General features: G+C 37.9%; 1 protein-coding gene across 1 annotated transcript in view; it reads left to right on the forward strand.

Moving 5' to 3' along the window:
* The window catches only part of plin1.L (perilipin 1 L homeolog), a 45724-nt gene that overhangs the window by 15059 nt on the left and 10323 nt on the right, over positions 1-20342 (forward strand). The window contains exons 6-8 of the mRNA XM_018253210.2: positions 1273-1525; positions 1840-2030; positions 16057-16266. Coding sequence (XP_018108699.2) covers positions 1273-1525; positions 1840-2030; positions 16057-16266 — 654 coding nt within the window. The remainder of the gene's footprint in view (positions 1-1272; positions 1526-1839; positions 2031-16056; positions 16267-20342) is intronic.

Below are 20342 nucleotides of genomic sequence, written 5' to 3' on the forward strand. Positions count from 1 at the left end.
TCACACTCACCATCTTCCGTATATTCTGGTTTACTTTGGATCAGTTTGCCGATATAGAGCTTGCTGAAACATGCCCAGTTGAAGATATTCTGGGATTAGTTTAGCAGCGTTCGATTTGGAACTGAAGGAAGACGGGACTGAGCAGTGCCAGATGCAACTATACGGAAGCACAAGCAGCGCATTTTGATACAAGTTTCCAGTTATTTCGCTTTCTGTTCAGCAGCTGTCCAGTTTGCCATTTAAACATCTATCTGGTTGCTAGGGTTTTATTTACCTTAGCTACCAAGCAGTGGTTTTAATATGTATAGGAGGGGAACTGAATAGGAAGATATGTAATAAAAAGTAACAATACTAATATAATTGCAGCCTCACAAAGCAATCGTTTTTGCCTGCTTTGGTCAATGAGATCCAAAGCTTACAATAAGAATAATTCATGAAGTCCAATTGCCACATTTTACATATTCATCAAAACTATAGCTGTTACACCATTAATAATAGTAAACAGTTTTAAATTGTGCCTGGAGTCAAACAAAATAAGCAGGTCACAGGCTTAGACCACCTTGTCAGCCATCCTTTCTGGAGAATAATAGTAATGTAATAAAATGTACGTTTGCGGAAGGTCTAGTAACATATATCAGCCAATCAAAAGGAAGTACTTGCTAGTCAGGTGTTTAAAAGCAAATATCTCATTTTGATTGCTATGGATAACTAGAAATGGTTGTTGTTCATGGCATCATCCAAGGCTAGTGATTACACCAGCACTGTTAGTATGAAGTCATTGCATAACATGACGTTGCACCTTTGATATGATGATGTTGTTTTCAGGTGACTGTTCAAAAATGAAAATTGCTACAAATATAATTCTGACACTGCAATAAACGATATACAAGCACTCTGCAATTATTATTATTAGGGATGCACCGAATCCACTATTCTGGATTCGGCTGAACCCCCCGATCCTTCTTGAAAGATTCGGCCGTATACCAATCCGAATCCTAATTTGCATATGCAAATTAGGAGTGGGAAGGGGAAAACATTTTTTACTTCCTTGTTTTGTGACAAAATGTTATGTGATTTCCCTCCAGCCCCAAATTAGGATTTGGATTCGGTTCGGCCAGGCAGAAGGATTCAGCTGAATCCTGCTGAAAAAGGCCGAATCCTGGGTGAATCCCGAACCGAATCCTGGATTCGGTGCATCCCTAATTATTATTCTAGTGTTACAGATCAATTTTCAGCCCTTTAACATGATGGTTGAGTGATAATTTTTTCCAGATTGCCTTTGAATTGAAAGAATCTGTCTCTGCAACAATCCAACAAGCCAGAAGTGGCATTGGCAGCCCTATCACAAACACTTCAGACAAAGTCCTTGGCGTGGCGTCAGCTGGCTTTGACCTTACTGTGTATGCAATGAATGGCGCCAAAGATTATGCTTTCAGTACAAGACTCAGCCAAATGGCGACAGACGCAGTAGATGTGGTACTATATAATATGGAAAAGATTGTTGATTATATGTTGCCCCAGCAAGGTAAGATACAGTGCAATAACTTTAGGGATAGGGGAATGGGGAGTAGAATGCCAGGAAATTATAGCCTTAGCAGAAATTATGCAACTGATGCTGGATTATTAGACATAGTGGGCATACTATTTTCCCATAAGTATATCATAGTTAGAATTATTTGTCTGTTTTTTGTACTTTGCACACTTTGTCTGTTTTTTGTACTTTGCACATTTTGGTTAAGCATTTACCTACACCTATTTATATAGGAGTCACAAGAATAATTTGAAGGTGGCAGTACTAAATTGTTATTGTGAAATACCCTATGTTTCTTTATTTTTAAGTGGAATCTGAGAAACCCGACAGTGTGGCAGATCAGTCTTATGAAACACTGTCCTGGCCTCAGAGCAGTGCATTACCAAGAATTGGAGCTCTGGCAAGCAGAGTATTTCAACACACCAGTCAGTGGACTTCAAAGACTATTGAAGATGCCAGAAACAAAGGACAAAATTGGCTGCCTGGCAGAGTTCCTCTGGTGAGTGTATGTCTTTCTCTGAGGAAAACCATCTTTCTATTTTAAAATTAGCCTTAAATTCATCTCCCAGCAAGGAATCTGGTTCAAAGTTCAAAGTGATTTCAAAATAGTGTAAGAAGCACAAAATGGGATTTGCTTTTAGATTTCAAGTACAAGGAACTGTGGTGGGCTTCAATTAGCTTCAAATTTAATTTGGAATGCTGGTGCTGGTGACCGGACTGGCATTCCAGTAAGCAATAACGTAATGTTGAATACCATAGGCCCAAAGTGCAAAGTTTGTACCAGGGCCCTTTTTGCACTACTAGTCTAGGACGAAACAAGAATTTAGAGTTACGCCAATCCTAATGGGTTCCTGAGAAGAAGAGCTGGAACTAACCATAGGCAACAGAAACAACTGCATATTGTGCAGTCAATGTGCCAGAAAGAAAAGGGTACAGTCCCAGAAAAAAGTTTTTTGGTGAGTATAGTTGATTACATTGCCACCCTTCAAAAAAATGTCTTCTACTATATTTGTTGCCTTAAAAACTGCTTCCTTGATGTCCTGAATAAGCTTCACCCCATGGATTCATTTACATGTGCTCTGGTCTGTGTGTTGGTGATTGCTACCCTGGCTTTGTGTAGAAGCTTGGTGGTATGTGATGATTACATTTTGTAAAGTTTGCAGGAAAAATGTCAATTAAAAAAACATCTTTTATATCATTATTATTATTATTATTAATAATAATAATTAAACCACTAAGAAAGGCCTCTATCAACCCCACCAGCATACTGTTAGGCACACTGCTGGGCTTACTTGAGGCACTCCGCAACGTCCCCTATAGAAAGCTCAGACCAACAAAGATCCAGTGGTTTAGATATCTCCAGCTCAGGGAGGCCTTCCAAACGCAATTCTCCTCGCTTCAGATTACATACGACTCCCCCAGGTTTGAGGAATCCCTGTGGGATGATAATAAGGGTAAACTGCTCTGTAGGCTCAATAAATCGCTAATAGTATGCCTCCCTGCCCCATTCGACAAAGCGCAACAAAAATGGCAAGCAGAAATCCCATCACCAGACCCAGATGACTGGGATGAGACCACTGAGGGCCTCTACGATTTCCTGATTTCGACCAGGGACCGCCTCGTTCAGTTCAAGTTCACCCATCAGTTATATATCACACCAGTTAAACTTAAAAATTTGGTAGATCTCCTGAAGCTAGATGCCCCAAATGCCAACAACTTGATGCCACCTTTTACTACATTGTCTGGGAGTGCCCTCTGATCTCCTGGTTCTGGTCCGAAGTAATAGGCCATCTGCGAGAGCACCTGCCATTCCCTAGGGCATATTCACCAGAAGTGTGCCTGCTGGGCATGGTGGAGGGTTTACTCCCTCAAGTCAGAACTAGAATCTCTGTTAGAACTATCCTGTTCTACACTAAGAAATCAGTGGTAATGAAGTGGATGTCCTCTCAACCCCCCACAATGCAACGCTGTCTGTCTCTAATAAATAAGAGTCTGGTAAACATAAAATTGCCATATGAAGAGAGAGGATGCCCCAATCAATTTGGGAAAATATGGTCCCCTGGCTGGAAGCACACCCAGAACATGAACCCCATATCCCCACCTTCAAACCCCCGGTGAAGCCTCCTGAAATGTGATAGGATAACTTTGTACTATAAAATGCCAATTTAAATGATGCTTGACTGAGAAATTGAGGCAGACTGTAATGTGTATTTTACTTTTTTTTTTAAATTTGTTGTACACTCCCAATACCTTATACCCTCCCCTCCCTTCCCTGTTTAAACAAAATAAAAAGATACTTTCCGAAAAAAAGAAAGGCCTCTATAAAAATCTACCATAAAATGATAATTTAAGGGTCTGTTCTTACTGCTATGTTTTTTGGTGGCTTTTAAAGGAATAGTTCAGTGTGAAAATAAAAACTGGGTAAATAGATAGGCTGTGCAAAATAAAAAATGTTTCTAATATAGTTAGTTAGCCAAAAATGTAATGTATAAAGACTGGAGTGACTGGATGTCTAATAAAACAGCCGGAATCCAACTTCCTGCTTTTCAGCTCTATAACTCTGAGTTAGTCAGCGACTTGAAGGGGAGCCACATGGTACATTTCTGTTCAGTGAGTTTGTAATTAATCCTCAGCATTCAGCTCAGATTCAAAAGAAACAGATATGACCCATGTGGCCCCCCCTCAAGTCTCTGATTGGTTACTGCCTGGTAGCCAGGGTAACCAGTCAGTGTAAACCAAGAGAGCTGAAAAGCAGGAAGTAGAGTTGTGACTGACTTGTTATACATTAAATCACTCCAGCCTTTATACATTACATTTTTGGCTAACTAACTATATTAGAAACATGTTTTATTTTGCACAGCCTATCTATTTACCCAGTTTTTATTTTTATACTGAACAATTCCTTTAAGTTGTGCCATGATATACTGTATACTAAAATGTAGGGATGCACCGAATCCAGGATTTGGTTTGGAATTCGGACAGGATTCTGCCTTTTTCAGCATGATTTTTTGCCTGGTCATGTGCTTTCAGAAAGAGCCAGTGCTGCACTATGGAACTGGTTTCTGACAGGCTATTTTTTCTCCTACTCAGTGTAACTGAATGGGGACATTGGTTTTTACTACTGAGTGCTGTTCATAAAAAGTATGTACCAGGCAGCTGTTATCTGGTTACCTTCCCATTGTTCTGCTGATGGGGGGTGGGGGGGGGAGAGAGGATGGTGATATCACTCCAAGCAGTGAACAGTGACTGAAGTTTATCAGAGCAAAAGTCACATGACTGGGGGCACCTGTGAAACTTACCATATGTCTAGTTCCAATATTTAAAATCAGTTTGCTCTTTGAAAAACAGATCTCAGTGCAGAAGTCTGCTGAAGCAGCACTGTTAACTGATGCATTTTGAAAGAAACGTTTTCCCATGACAGTATCCCTTTAAGTTTGTTTGACCTTTTAGATGTGGGTTTTGAGTATGTTTTTTATTAGTGGGTCAATAGCTATGTTAATTCAAAGGGGCGATAATGCGCATGCTTGACGATTGTATCTTTTAACTATGAACCTGTTTCAGTTGGAGTTGTTGACTGTCAGAAATGTGTTGGGTGTAGAATATAGGTTTTTATATAGGTTGAATATATGTAGGTGTGTGTGTGATATTCTATCAAAGGCCTTGTCTGCATCTAAGTTTATTAACATTCCATGTTTCCTTTTCTCTAAGTTGCTACAATAGACTTGTTCTGCTATTTAATATATAATGGGCATTACTGTTTTTAATAGAACCCTTTAAACCAACCCTGATACATACTGTATATCAAGTAAGATCAATATTTGACACTATATATTTGTACTCCAGACACAATCCAAAGGTCTTGGTTTGAGGAAGACTACTTAATTAATTCTTGTTGCATATATAAGTTCTTCAAGCTTGTTTTTCCCTTTCATTATTATCGTTACCAATAGAATAAACAGGAATAAACAGCTGCATTATTCTAAAAGTGCTGAGCTGGAATTAACTGGTACTAATGTTTGTTATTGTGTCCTCTTCAGGGCATAAACCAGCCAACTGCCAAATCCAAGAAAGAACCAAAAGCTGCAACAAAAAATAGATTGTTCTGAGAAGCCATTTCAGTTTTATCTAGATCTAAATTTAAAATGAGTAATAGCAGAGATGAAAGGAAAAGTACATTTTTGTGGAAAGCTCTTATATTCAAAGGGCAAAGATCAAAAGGAAAAAATACACAGAGAAAGCAGTGAAATAGAACAGTGTCTTGTTTCCAATATGCTATTTTTGAAAATTGATTAATGGTCTTGAGGATGCATTACTATTATTATTAGTATATTTATTTTGTATTTTTTTGGATACACATAAACTTATAGGATTACAATTTAAAGGGCATATAAAGCAGAAGAGTAAAGTTGGGGCCTGGAACACTGCAGACCATAGACAACTGCTGGGAAAAGGGTGCACAATTTCAATATTTTTGTCTGAAACAATTTGTTTTACCCATTGTCAGGCAGGCTAGGAAAATATTTTACTTTGGGCCACTAAATCTTCTCGTTATTTCATTGTATTGCCACAATCGTCTGTATATTTCTAGAATACCCTTGTTTTTTACTTAAAGGGGAACTATCTTGAAAATAAAAATTTGAATATAAGCTTCAGCATACTGAAGTAAGAAACTTTCTAAATACAATCAATTAAAAATTCTGTAGTGTTTCTGAAATAATCAAGTTTATCTTCACTATCCTTCTCTCAGCATCTGTTTCTCTTCATTCTGTCTTCATGTAGGAGTTGGGTGTCAGATAATCATTGACAGTTAAGTCCAATATATCTTATAGGGGGTGCCTTTTGCCTAGAAGACGTATTAAAGCTCTATCTATTACAATCACCAGACATCATGTCTCTCTACATGCAGGATTTGAGCAAAAGTCAGTTATTTTGTTAGATTTTGTTTTACTGGAATCAGTTATTTGAGTGAGCTCTAATTCATCTGCTAGGAAAGCAAGCCCCTCTATAAGATATATTGGATCTAACTATCAATAACTCTGACATCCAACTGCTGCATGAAGAGAGAAAGATGAGAAACAGATGCTGAGCGAGGGATAGTGAACATAAACTTGATTATTTTCAGAAATTATGTAGACTATTTAATTGATTGTATTTACAAAGTTTCTTATTTCAGTATGCTAAAGCTTATATTAAATTTTCATTTTTGCAATAGTTCCCATTTAATTTCTAATTTCTCACACATGTGATCCTGTTTTTTCATGCTGTAAATTATTTTGGTCTTTTGCTTCTTGTACATCAGTGGCATAACTACAATAACTGGACTAAACAGCTAAATCTTTTTAGAGGCTTCTTAACCAGGAAAACTATGGGATAATAACAATTATTTATCTGACAGAAAAATCATGAATTTATACATTGTGTATGACCATCACTAAGTTCTTTATACTGCTGTCCCACCAAAACAGCCACTGTATCTTCTGACAATACTTTACTTGCCTCCTATATGTAGAATTTAATTAGAGGTGCTTGAGCAAATTGCATCCTTATTCTGGACTCAGACAACCTTAGAATTAAAATAGAAAATTGGGAATTGAGCAAATGGAATCATTCTGTATGTCATTGCCCATATGACTAGAACTAGGGAGTAGGATCAGCACAAATACAATTAAAATTGGTTCTTGACCAGTATCTTCTTAGTTGTTACTTATCTTCTGTATTTAAGATCACAGAAATACTGACTATATGTAATCAAAAATAGATGTATTAAAATACTATAAACGGTAAAAAAAAGTAAATTTCCTAGTTAGTGCAGAATCCGCAAGCAATAGTTGTCTAGATAATTTTACAGTTCACAGCACCATCGACGTACAATATCGAATATAATGTTCTTATTAAAATATCAAATAGTTCCCACTAACAGAGGTGGTACAAGTCAGATGCCTTGGTGTTCTTTCCCGTAACATATTGTACACTATAAATCATACAGATGAAATTACAGTGAAATGTTTTCCCTAGGAAAGCAGCAACTTATTAAATGAAGCCTGAGAATGCTCAAGATTTTTAATGTTGCTATGTTTACAGGACAATATTTCTGGTGTGTTAGAGATCTGCTAATGATCCCGTTTGAAGTCTGTTTAGCTGAAGTTGCTTAGAAAAGATTATGAGCTGAAGACTTTCAACACAATAGGATTGTGAATTCCTGGCAAATCTTGGCTGAAATTAGCTGCTTTTATACCTCATTTTATAAAAGAAAAAACTTGTCCAGCAAATTGCAACGTGGGGTCTCCTGAGGCTTAGACATCCAATTAGAAACTGTCAAAGTAGTAAAATTGGTGGAAGTTTCCCAATTTTCCCATGTAAAACTTTTTAACAGAGGTGTTTTAATTCTAATACAACTCTGACACAACTTTGTCTTTGACTGTTTAATTGCCATGTATATAAAAATCTTTGACATTCCACACTACATTGCCAGCTCAGACCTTATGAATCTCATTATTTCGGAACTACTTTAGGGTAAAATGAACGGGGAGAACATCAATAATTAACTACATGTTAAGACATTTTGGCAATATTGTTGAAATGCTGTTGACAAAATTACTATCAACAACAATGTTGTTTTAAAAGAGAACTAAAGCTTAACCAGAGAAGTAGGGCAGTCATGTTGTACTTTATGTTTTGGGCTTCTTTATCAGCCCAAGGTAAACAAAGCCCTTTAGCAGTAAAGTTCTGTGTCTCCAAAGATGTTCCAGTTGCTCCCCATCTTCTCTTCTGCTGATTCACTGCACATGCTCTGTCCTGCCAGGGTCAGACTGGGGGGTCAGAGCCCACCGGGACTGACACACCAGGGCCCCACCGCCAACGCCCACAGTAGAAGGGCCCCCGCCACTCCCCCCCCCCTCAGTGGCAGGGCCCCCCTACCCCAGTCACTGGGCTCCCTCCACCCCTGCCGTTGCATACCTGCTTCTTGTGTATTGCGCATTCCTCGGGCGGGTGGAGGGGAGGACTGCCCGGCACTAGCTGCCACACTGCACAAAGCTCCAGCAACTGCACTAGCTACGCATACCTGCCGGCACATACCTGTGTGCCTTGTGTGTATCGCACCTTCCTTGCACGATCAGGCGGGGGAGGACAGTAGTGCCGCCTATGTCTAACGGGTCTGGGCCGGTGGGGCCCATGAGGGCTGGGGCCCACCGGGTTTTTTCCCGGTGTCCCGCCGGCCCAGTCCGACGCTCTGTGCTGCTGTCACTTACTGATCTTAGGGGCCCACTCACAATATACAGTACACATAGAATATAAATGTCACAATATAAGGCCAAGGCTGGTTAGTTAATAATTATTGGCACATGGCAGCTGAGAAACCAGCACAATTAGCATCAACATTTAATAATTAGCCTTGTAGCATCAGCTTATATTACATAAAAACCTAATTTTCTGCTTGATGATTTGCGACAACCCTTAAGCTTAACTTCTCAGTAGCTGCTCAGAGCCCACTGAGCATGTGAGTGTCACTGAAAGTATTAAAGGAAAACTATACCCCCAAACAATGTAGGTCTCTATAAAAAGATATTGCATAAAACAGCTCATAAATAAAACCCTTCTTCATGTAAATAAACCATTTTCATAATAATATACTTTTTAAGTTGTATGTGCCGTTAATTATAAATATAAAATTGCCATTTTGAAAAATAAAGGCTGCCCCCTAGGATTGTAGGATTCACAGTGCACACAAACAAACTATACATGTTAGATCACATGAGCCAATTAACAGCCAGAGTTCTGTCTTTTGCTTCCACACTTCTTCCTGTTACATGTAGGGGCCGATTCATCAAGGGTCGAATATTGAGGGTTAATTAACCCTCGATATTCGACTAGGAACTAAAATCCTTCGACTTCGAATATCGAAGTCGAAGGATTAAGGGCAAATGCTACGATTGAACGATCGAAGGATTATTCCTTCGATCGAACGATTAAATCCTTCGAATCGAACGATTCGAAGGATTTAAATCCAACGATCGAAGGAATATCCTTCGATCAAAAAAACTTAGGCAAGCCTATGGGGACCTTCCCCATAGGCTAACATTGACTTCGGTAGCTTTTAGCTGCCGAAGTAGGGGGTCGAAGTTTTTTTTTAAAGAGGCAGTACTTCGACTATCGAATGGTCGAATAGTCGAACGATTTTTAGTTCGAATCCTTCGATTCGAAGTCGTAGTCGTAGTCGAAGGTCGAAGTAGCCCATTCGATGGTCGAAGTAGCCCAAAAAACACTACGAAATTCGAAGTTTTTTTACTTCGAATCCTTCACTCGAGCTTGATGAATCGGCCCCGTAGAGTTGTAGTATTTCTGGTCAGGTGATCTCTGAGGCAGCACACAGACCATCATGAAATGGTGGGTAAAGGGAAAAGATGTAATAGGCCAATATTTACTTAAATATATATATATACCAGTTTGGTAAGATTTTTTAATATGCCACTTAATTTGAAATAAACTATATGTTGCTTAAGTGTTCATTTTGGGGGTATAGTTTTCATTTAACAAAAACTCCTATGACAACCTTTAGGCTGGTTCAATAAGTTTAATGCATAAAATATGGCATTTCAAGTTGTATTCATTTTAAGGGTTTAGTTCTCATTTAGGTTCTTAGAACTAACATTGACAGACACCAGCAATGTGTACCATCTCCCAGAAATGTCCTCAGTTCTCATTTGAGTTAACTGTCTAGAATCATATCTGGAATCATATCAACATATGAGATCCCTTCCATCAATATATGACACCCTACAGCTTATCATAAGGTGAATGATTTTTTTTTCAGTCTGGATACTTATACAATTATAGTAGAGTGACTGTCAGTCAAAGTTTTGAGATTTATATAACATAAGGGTTAGGGGCTGAGTATATTGGACTATGGAATGATGTGAACCCAAGAAGCTTTTTTTAAAAAAAGAAAAGAATTGGCTTTAAATAATATGGAATTGGCTTTAAATAATATGTTGCCCATCTGTCTAAACCCTTGTTGTATGCAAAGATAACATGACCATATGGGTTATCTGCGGCAGGAATTTGAACCAAAGAAAATAATTACAAGGGATCAACACCATTTCGGGCTTATTCACCAGGTGCATGGAACAGTACAAAATGTTATGTATTTTGCAGACTTTCACACTTCCCTGCACTTTGATGAAGTGCAGCAAATCTCTGCACAAAATGTAGAGCAGAGAAGTGCATTTGCCCTATCATTAAAGCATTGCCAGTGCTTCTGCCAGTGGTATATTTATAAGGGGCAGTGTTTGTTCTATTCATTCTTTTTTGCTGTTAAGTGCTTTGCCCTTAAGGAGAGCTATACAAATAAAAATATACATACATACAAATTTCCTAATTGCATGTCATTCATATTTTATGTACTTAAAGGACCAGTGTCATCAAAAAATGAAATTGTTTTAAAGTAATAAAAATATAATGCAGTGTTGCCCTGCACTAGTAAAACTGCTGTGTTTGCTTCAGAAACACTCCTACTGTTTATATAAATAAGCTGCTTTGTAGCAATGGCGGCAGCCATTCAAAGTAGAAAAGGTTTAAGATACACAGCAGATAGCAGATAAGCTCTGTAGAACATAATGTTATCTGTTATCCATTATTTATCATGTATCATATAGCCTTTTTTCAATTTCCACCATTACTACTCAGCAGCTTGTTTATATGAACTATAGTGTTTCTGAAGCAATCAGATCAGTTTTACCAGTGCAGGGCAACAGTACATGATATTTTCATTAATTTAAAATACTTGTTTTTATGTGCAATATTATTCTTTTGAAGATATAGCACCAATATTAGAGGGTTATGTAGGCACGACAATGGAGGTGATCTCTCTCTTGGAATCTGATATCTGTAAGAGTGAGAATGAATGGACCATCGATACCTTAGGCTTTCTTGTAACAATTGTCTTTTTCTTGCTGATTATGTGCTGCTTCACTCTCTTGAATTTAGGTTGTGATGTCATCATGTTGTCATGTTTGTGCAAACAAAGGCCAATTGCTAAGTTTGCAAGATGTTGTTATTATGATTCTAAGCATTCGCTTTGCAGCACATGTAGGGGCAGATTTACTTAGGGTCAAATAACGATATTCAACTGTTGAAGTTAAATCCTTCGACTTTGAATATCGAAGTCGAAGAATTTAGCGCTATTCGTTCGAACAAATCGAACATTTCGAAGGATTTTAATCCATCGATCGAACGAAATTCCTTCGATCAAAAAAAGCTTAGAAAGCCTATGGGGACCTTCCCCATAGGCTAACATTGAGGTTCGGTAGGTTTTACTTGGCGAAGTAGGGGGTCGAAGTTTTTTTTAAAGAGACAGTACTTTGACTATCGAATGGTCGAATAGTCAAAGGATTTTTAGTTCGTATCGTTCAAATGAAAGTCGAAGTCGTAGTCGAAGTAGCCAATTCGATTGTCGAAGTAGCCCAAAAAAACGTTCGAAATTCGAAGTATTTTTTCTTCTATTCCTTCATTCGAGCTAAGTAAATGTGCCTCGTAATGTTGAGATTTTCAGAGGTTTCTTTTGCTAGATATACAGTACCAGCAACCCACTGTAAAACTTTCTGTGGTTCCATGTTTTTCTTATGGGATACTGTAAAGTCAAGAGGTGAGGTATTTCTAACTATGCCTCAATCCCAATACCTCCTGAGTATGAAAGGTTTACCTCTTAAAAAAGGAGAATTGAAGCTGAACAGAGTGCAAAAGGAAGGGGGAGAGGGTGCTGACCTGACAGCTAACCTACCTGAAGACGACAAATATAATCATGCTCAATGTCCCAAACTTCTTTTGCCTAAGGGATGATAGTTTTAGAAGTGGAATGACAAATACTCTGATAAACTGAGAGGCACTCAATGTTACAAAGGTTAAATAATTCGATGGAACATATTCTTACTTATTCCACTGGCAATGAGCTATTATATCTCTTACAGCCCATATAAGAAACCCCTTTAAAATGTCCTTTACTCAGCATGTGCATTTAGTCTTCCCTGTTGTGCTAATTTTTAATGCTTTTCTCAAAAGCCTTCTTAGGGTTATTAGGCATTGTTCCCCATACAATAGCAATTGATTTAACATGAATTTATGACTTGAAAGTTATTTTTAATCTATTTCCCTGCTGTCTTTTATGTCCCTCCTCTGCTGCTCATAAATAGATCCAGTCTGTACAAGATTTATGACATATTTGTTTTCACAAACAGAGGAAAAAATTCTTTAGGGGGGGAAGAAAAGCTTGGTTTATGTCTGATGCAGTTATCTGCGCTTTCAGATTTACTTCCTGTGGTTGGCAGTCCTTTACTGACTTAATGAATTTCAGATGTTTTACAAGAAAGGCTTGTGTCATTTTTTTCCTCTTCTTTTGTTTCATTGTACAAATGTGGCACAAGGAGATGCCTGAATATAACCATGTCCCTGCGTGATCTAAAATATATAATATATATTAGGTCTACTTTCAAAAGAACATCTATTTGATAGCAATAATACAAGATATATCATACATACAATTGGATTGTAAGGTCTTGTGAGCAGGGGCTTCTGATCCCATTGTTATTGTTTGTTATAATTCAATTTAAAGAGTTGTGTATAAATATATGATTGTGATAATCTGTTGTGATAAGCTGTTTTTTTAATGATTAGACTATTTTTTTTAAATTAATTAGAATAGAACAATAAGGGGCATTTTTATTATGCTGTGTAAAAAGTTGAGTAAAATATTGCATGTAAAAATGCTGTTTTTTACATGGCAAAGCCTGCTGATGTGTAGTGTATTGTCCTGACGTTTTATTACACAGTATAATAAATATGCCCTTAGTGTATATCAAAAGAGGAGACCCTACCAAATTTTACAAAATCTGGGGCCCATGGCTGAATAAATATCCTTTTAATCTTGGACAACTTATCTCCCCGAACTGCCTCCCGCCGGCTAGAATGTATTGGGGTCTAACTTTTTGTATACTGTGCCAGTTATCTGACATCCCACACATAGGTCATTAAATTAAAATAATTATGTTACATAAGGTCAGTTTTTGGGCCATGAAAACCAACAGGAAGGCCACTACTAACCATTTGGCATGCAGTTGGACGGCCACTGAAACAATAGAGATAATTTTAGCTGTGAATGTTTTATTTACAATATTTATTTTTTAATATGACAACTAAATGGGGAAAACAATTCTGCGTGTGTGCCATTCAAATATTTCTAACAAATTCCGAAGTATAATTACATTCACATGCAGAATCACGTCCTTTTTGAATTGTCCCTTTCTCTTTCTTATAGATTGGTGAGCCCTTGGTTTCACAGTAGAGGCCTTTCAGTTCTTAAATGGAGGCTGGCAGTCACAGACAGTAGTAAAAGTTACTTAAAAAAAAGTGAATTTTAAAAAAACACTTTCAAACTGCTTTTTTTCTAATTAATCAAGATTACTTCAGCTTCTGGAAAAGGGTGCTTTCAAAAGTATTGGCTTCGCAAAACATTCTATCATTTTTCAAAATAATCTGGCCATGGGAGGCTACTCTTTCTTTATGAATAATAATCATGAGTTAATGCATGAATCAGCTGGCTATTCTGAAAACAATAACAATATTCCCAGCTTTTTCATGGGCAGCTCGTAAAATTTCTGTTTGGGTGGCTACCAATAGAAGGCTAGAGAAAGGATATGTTATATTTGTTGGCGCTATATAAATACATGTTAATAATAATAATAATAATGGAGAATGTATGTAATATATAGGCATAATGGTTTACCTCTTATGGGAAGCTAAGCTTCCCTAACTCTTCATAACTCTCTGCCAATGAGCTTTTCAAAGGGAAGTGACTGTACTCCACCTATCTCTTCTGCATTCAAAGGTAAAGGTATAGGGAACCTAATCACATATTTTACCATTTCCTTGAAAATAGTGGCACAAAAATTCACTTTCTCCAAAAACTATTAATAAGTTGTAGCCATGTGCTCTAACAAGGCACGGTATGGTAGTTGTCACTCATTATAAAACAGAAGATGGCAAACAGATAAAACACCAAAACATAACAATTTGAGTATTAAATACAAGTTGAGACCCAAATCCTTCTGCAGTGGAAATAATTTATTTCTAGCTGTCAATTTTTAAATTCTTGGGGTTACAGTGGTATTGTACCATACTGGCAGATACAACCAGCAAACCCCCCCCCTGCATATATTCTTGTATTTATATACTTCCCCTTATAACATACTTTTTGATAAATGCTCAACATTATCAATATACAGTAGAGACATTCAAAAAGTACATTTAGGCTGTCAGCCAAGTCACATGTACCCAAAGATAAACTAAGCCAGAGACACAGACATAAACATTAGCACAGATGTAAAGAGATATACAGGCCCACAGCTACAAAAAAAAGCAGATACATATTACATCTGTACAGCAACAGACTGCACTGATGCACTAAACAACAAGTTAATTGATCATTTACAGTCAGTGTTATGGGCTTCTAGTTTTTATGGACAGCACGGGTGACTGCAAAAACATGAACAAGCTGGTTAAAGTATTTTTACAGGAAAACCTGGTGAGAAAGTATGAAACGATAGAATCTAAAGATGTAACGGGGTGGTATGACAAGGAATAGTATAGTATATAGGCAAGGCTCTCCATGGATGGCAGATTATGTCATTAAAGGACATCTCAACCCCAAAACTGCTTATAGCTTAATGAAACAAATTGTCAATCTAAGCAACCTTTAAAGTCACATAAATGACCAATGTCAGTAGTAGTTTTAAACCAATGTTGATCTTTCTGGTTGTTCTACTGTTTCATTACTTCTGAATCGATGTAGAGAAACAAACTGACAGACTTGGAAGAGACCCTTTGATTTCTCCTACCATATAGGAGACTCACAAAACCCCAGAACCCCAGATAAAAATTCAACCAATGCATACTGGAAAGTTGCTTAGAACTGCAAGTAAAAGATTGTGGGTGGTGATCCCCATTAAAAGCAAAATGGCATCACTGCAGGGAAAAAAATACTTGAACATGGTAGGTTTGTCAATGTCTTAGTAGTCAACAAGCATCTTGGGCTGGCCCAAACTGTCCTTAAGCTGGCCATAGATGCAAAGATCCGATCGTTCGAGGATCCGACTTCCCCATCTCCCGACCTGCCACTAACCTTTCAGATCAAATAAAGTAGAAAAAGAACAGATCAGCCGATGTTCTGCCCCTACAGCAAGCATAAGATAGTTTATGTCCAACAAAAGCTAGTGACAGTCTCCCAATGAAGATCATCAGATCGGCAATACATGCAGAGATATTATTAGCAGCCGACAGAAATTTTCTAACCTGTCTGATCGACTGAACGACCGATCGGCATGACACTCCACACACGCTCCGAAAAATTTACGAATCGAGGATTTATTCAATCTGATCTTGGCATCTTTGGCCAGTTTAAGATTAGGTCAAAGTTGAAAATCATTAATGCAATAATACATGAAAGGTAATGCAATTGTATTCACTCTTTTTTTCAGCCCAAGGAACCACAAAGCCTTCTTGTAACGGTGACACAGAATCTTCAAGGTGTTTATCTTTCTGCTGTAAGCAGTGTTAAGAAAACTCCTGCTGCAGTATGGGAAACTGCGGGAGGTCTTCTCCGCCACATACCACTGCAGGGGCTCTCACTTGCCAAGGACGCACTTGCTACAATAGGAGGAACACTGTTACATTTCAAGAATAGTATGGTAAGACATTTATAGTCCATGCTGTTTAGCCATATGGTGAGCTACACTCAATTTTACTTCATAAATATGCATTGGAACATTTCATATAGCAGAAACTAATGTGCTGCCATATTGGATTATCATGACAATGTTTCTATAGGCACTTCAACATTACAGTGTATTATCAGCGACGCCATCATTGGCCTGTGTTATGGCAGCATGTGCAGTCCTGCGTTGCAGAATGTTGGAAAAACTACTTGAAATGTTTGAAGGGCTTTAATATGGGAAATTTGTATTAATTGTGTTATCTTGTCCTGTAAATAGGGTTACTATCTTACCGATTTAACAATTGGCACATATGCAACTGAGTGCTACATCTATATTATTTGCAAATTTGTTATAAAGGTTGTGGATTTAATATATCCCTCCTCTCTGTATTTCTTGCCCATAGATCTTTGCTCTGCCAGCGTGTTGATGGGAAAATAATCCACTCTATAGTGTTCCTAGACTTGTACTTCATGTGCCTTCTTCTACTTCTTCCTCCCAATCAATTCCACAAAAAAAACATCCATTCTAAGTCTAAGTTATATGCACCCTGCTAGTTTGTCCTTGCTGCATCCACCTTGCTCATGAAAACAGTCTGTAATATTTGGGAAACCACAGGTCTCTACAGATCTGGACTGAGAATCAAAATAGGCCTTCAGGCATTTCAGGTACACAGAGGCCCTATCAGCCCAAACAGCCCCCACCAGCCCACCAAATAATGACTTTCTATGGCACCTTAAAGCAGCCCCTCTGGCATTTGCCAGAACCCACAGATTGCCAGTCCGGGCCTGGGATTCTAGTGTGGTGTGCAAGCACCAGGGTGATCAAAGGAAAAGTTTTATCAAACTGTGAGATCACCACAGTTAAATTCCACCACTCTCCATTCATATGGGATTTTTAAAAGAGTATTTATTAATAGGTGAAAGTTACATCACTCTCATTCACTCTAATTGGATTTTTAGAGTCTTATCTATCTTATCCATTTGATAGATAAGCCTCTAAAAATCCCATTAGAGTGAATAAAAGTGATGTATTTTTACTGTGGTGAACTCTAATTTCAAACTTTGATAAACCTGCCCCTATCTGCGAAAACATGGAGACTTGAATATTTCATTGCACTTTGCAATGGCATTCCTTATTCTAGGAGGTATGGGCATTTTTCATGTAACATTAGGACTGAAAAAAATGGATATTAAACCTGCACAAATGTATAAAAGCAAATTGACTTGAAAATTATTTTTCTTGCCAATAAAAAATCATGTAGTGCTGTTTCAAACCAAACTGAACTGTCCCAAAAGTGTCATAAACTCTGTAATAATAATTGAGGTTTGCTATAAATTAGCTATCAATGACTCCCCAGAGACTAGTGCTTCTTTCATCTCATAAAAACAAAGAAACAGCAATACAGAGTATATTATATATATGGCCAAGGACTGGTGATGAACAAAACTGAAATAATGTAACTCATAAAAATGCTTTAAGCGTTAAATCTGTTCAGGGTAAGTTCTATTGGTGTTATGTTCCACTCCTGGGATAGTCAGCTGAGACCTCCGAAAAGGACACTGTATGAGTGAAAGGATTTGTCAAGTTATAAAATCTGATCACTCCTCTGCAGAAAGTGTTTATAAACAAATGTTCCCTTTTCCTTTTATACTCAGTAGCATGAATAGAACTAACCTAATATCAACTGTAGAACGGGAAACTGTGAATTATATATAATTTTATATAAATCATTAAAAACATTATAATGACCCTGGGACCCTTATTATTCTCCCTCTATACTTCCTCCCTCTGCAAATTAATCAACAGATCTATCTCTCATCTCCTGATCTCAACCCAAAACCCCTAACTCGCGTCTCCTCCTGCCTGTCCGCTATCTCTACCTGGATGTCGCAACACTACCTTAAATTAAACCTCTCTAAAATTGAAATGGTTCTCTTTCCTCCAAATAACACCAGTAACATCCCAGAAGTATCCATCATAGCTAACAATTCCACTATCACCCCCTCTCCCCAGGCCCGGTGCCTTGGGGTTATCCTAGATTCTACCCTGTCATTCACTTCTCATATCCAGTCACTTATTAAATCACGTCACTTCCACCTAAGGAACATATCCAAAATACGATCATTTATCACCCAAGATGCTGCCAAAATTCTTATCCACTCTCTCTTTATATCACATCTAGACTACTGTAACTCTCTTTTAATTGGCCTTCCCCTCCAGAGACGGTCACCTCTCCAGTCCATAAAGAACACTGCTGCGAGGCTCATACACCTCAGCAACCACTCCTCCTCTGCCTCGCCATTCTGTCAATCCCTGCACTGGCTTCTGTTACCTCTCAGAACTAAATTCAAATTAATGACCCTGACATTCAAAGCACTTCATAACTCTGCCCCTCCCTACATCTCTGAACTCATCTCTATATACTCACCCAACCGCTTACTACGCTCCTCTACTGACCTGCTACTAAACTCTTCTCTCATTACCTCCTCTCATGCTCGCATTCAAGACTTTGCAAGGGCTGCACCCCTCCTTTGGAACTCTCCCACGGTCTGTCCGACTTTCTCCTAACCTTTCTGCTTTCAAGAAATTTCTTAAAACGCACTTCTTTTGAGAAGCCTACCCTCACTCTGCTTAACTACCAAATGCAACACCACATACAGTACCACATTTCTCAACAGCTTAATTCGATCTTGCCCACTCCCACACCTTGTGTATTACTCCCTTCCCTTTAGAGCGCAAGCTCTTTCTGCATAGGGCCCTCCTCACTTTTTGTACCGGTATTGATTGTAATGTAACTCCATATATTCTATGTATATAATTCATGTGATTTAGTTGTATAATCACATTTACTTTGCAGCACTACGCAAAATGTTGGCGCTATATAAATACATGTTAAAAATAATATTAATAATAATAATAATAATAAGGAATAGAAGCAGTCAAAGCACTAACACCACAAACCGAATAAAAGACTCAAAAGGACTGTGACATTTAAATATATAAACCCGCAGTGTTACAGAGCTTGTTTTATGGAAAGTAATTCGGGGAAGTGGATAACTCTGAATATACTCATCATTCATATGGATGGTGAGCAAATGGCCTAGTGTCACCTCTCTGTGACATATGAAAAAAAAAATGAAAAATGAATAAATGGATTTCAAATGCTTGCAAGGTTGGAAAAACACCTACTTGTATTATTTTTGTTGTATTTCAGTGCATTAGGCTAGAGATTTAAATGGACTCCAGCTGTGACTGAACTACAGTTCTTGTGATCCTCATCTGCTCTCCTTCAGGCTGAGCCCCTGATTGGCAAAAGGCTGTATTGGTGGGGGCAGTTTAGAATGTGACTGCTGTTGAATGTTGAATGTGACTGTATATTCTTACAGTGCTATATAAGTATAAAGATAATGATTACCTGACATAAATTGCTTCCACTGAGCTTTGGTTAGAGTAGACAACTTTTCTTCAGACATTTGTTGCCAATGTCCGTTCCTTTAGAGCACTCATATTTTCTATCTCTAAAAGGCTACGGAAGCTGCTTTCTAGGAAATAAATACAGTATATGCAGGCTGAACAACAGAGAATAGATGTATCCCCCCTTAAGTCTAATAGGTTCTTGTTTTCTGTATAGAATGAATTAGGAGAGGTAGCAAGTCTAGCGAACATAAAAGATTTCTGTCAACATGTTTTTGTAACCCAGGCCAGTGCTTTCACTCTTTTGGAATTTGAACTGTGGGGGTTCCAGAACCTTTCGTGATGTTCGTTTAATAGTGATTTATATTATAGCATTCTCAAGTAGTTCCTCCTTCAGGTTTTAGCAGCTCTCCACTGTTTATTTAATTAGAGATACTTCACTTTATGTGGCTTCTTTGGATTGAATTATATACTGTCAGTGTTATTGTAGTTCAAGCTGCTCTTCTCTTCCTTATCACAGTCCATTCATTTGTAGCTCCTAGTTTGTCTTAGTATTGACTTATTCAAACTATGTGCTGACATGCTTTCCCAAGATTGATGTGCTACCAGTTACATGCTTTACTTCAGTTCTGGTG

Source organism: Xenopus laevis, chromosome 3L (assembly GCF_017654675.1).
Source record: "Xenopus laevis strain J_2021 chromosome 3L, Xenopus_laevis_v10.1, whole genome shotgun sequence".
In the NCBI taxonomy this organism is placed as follows: domain Eukaryota; kingdom Metazoa; phylum Chordata; class Amphibia; order Anura; family Pipidae; genus Xenopus; species Xenopus laevis.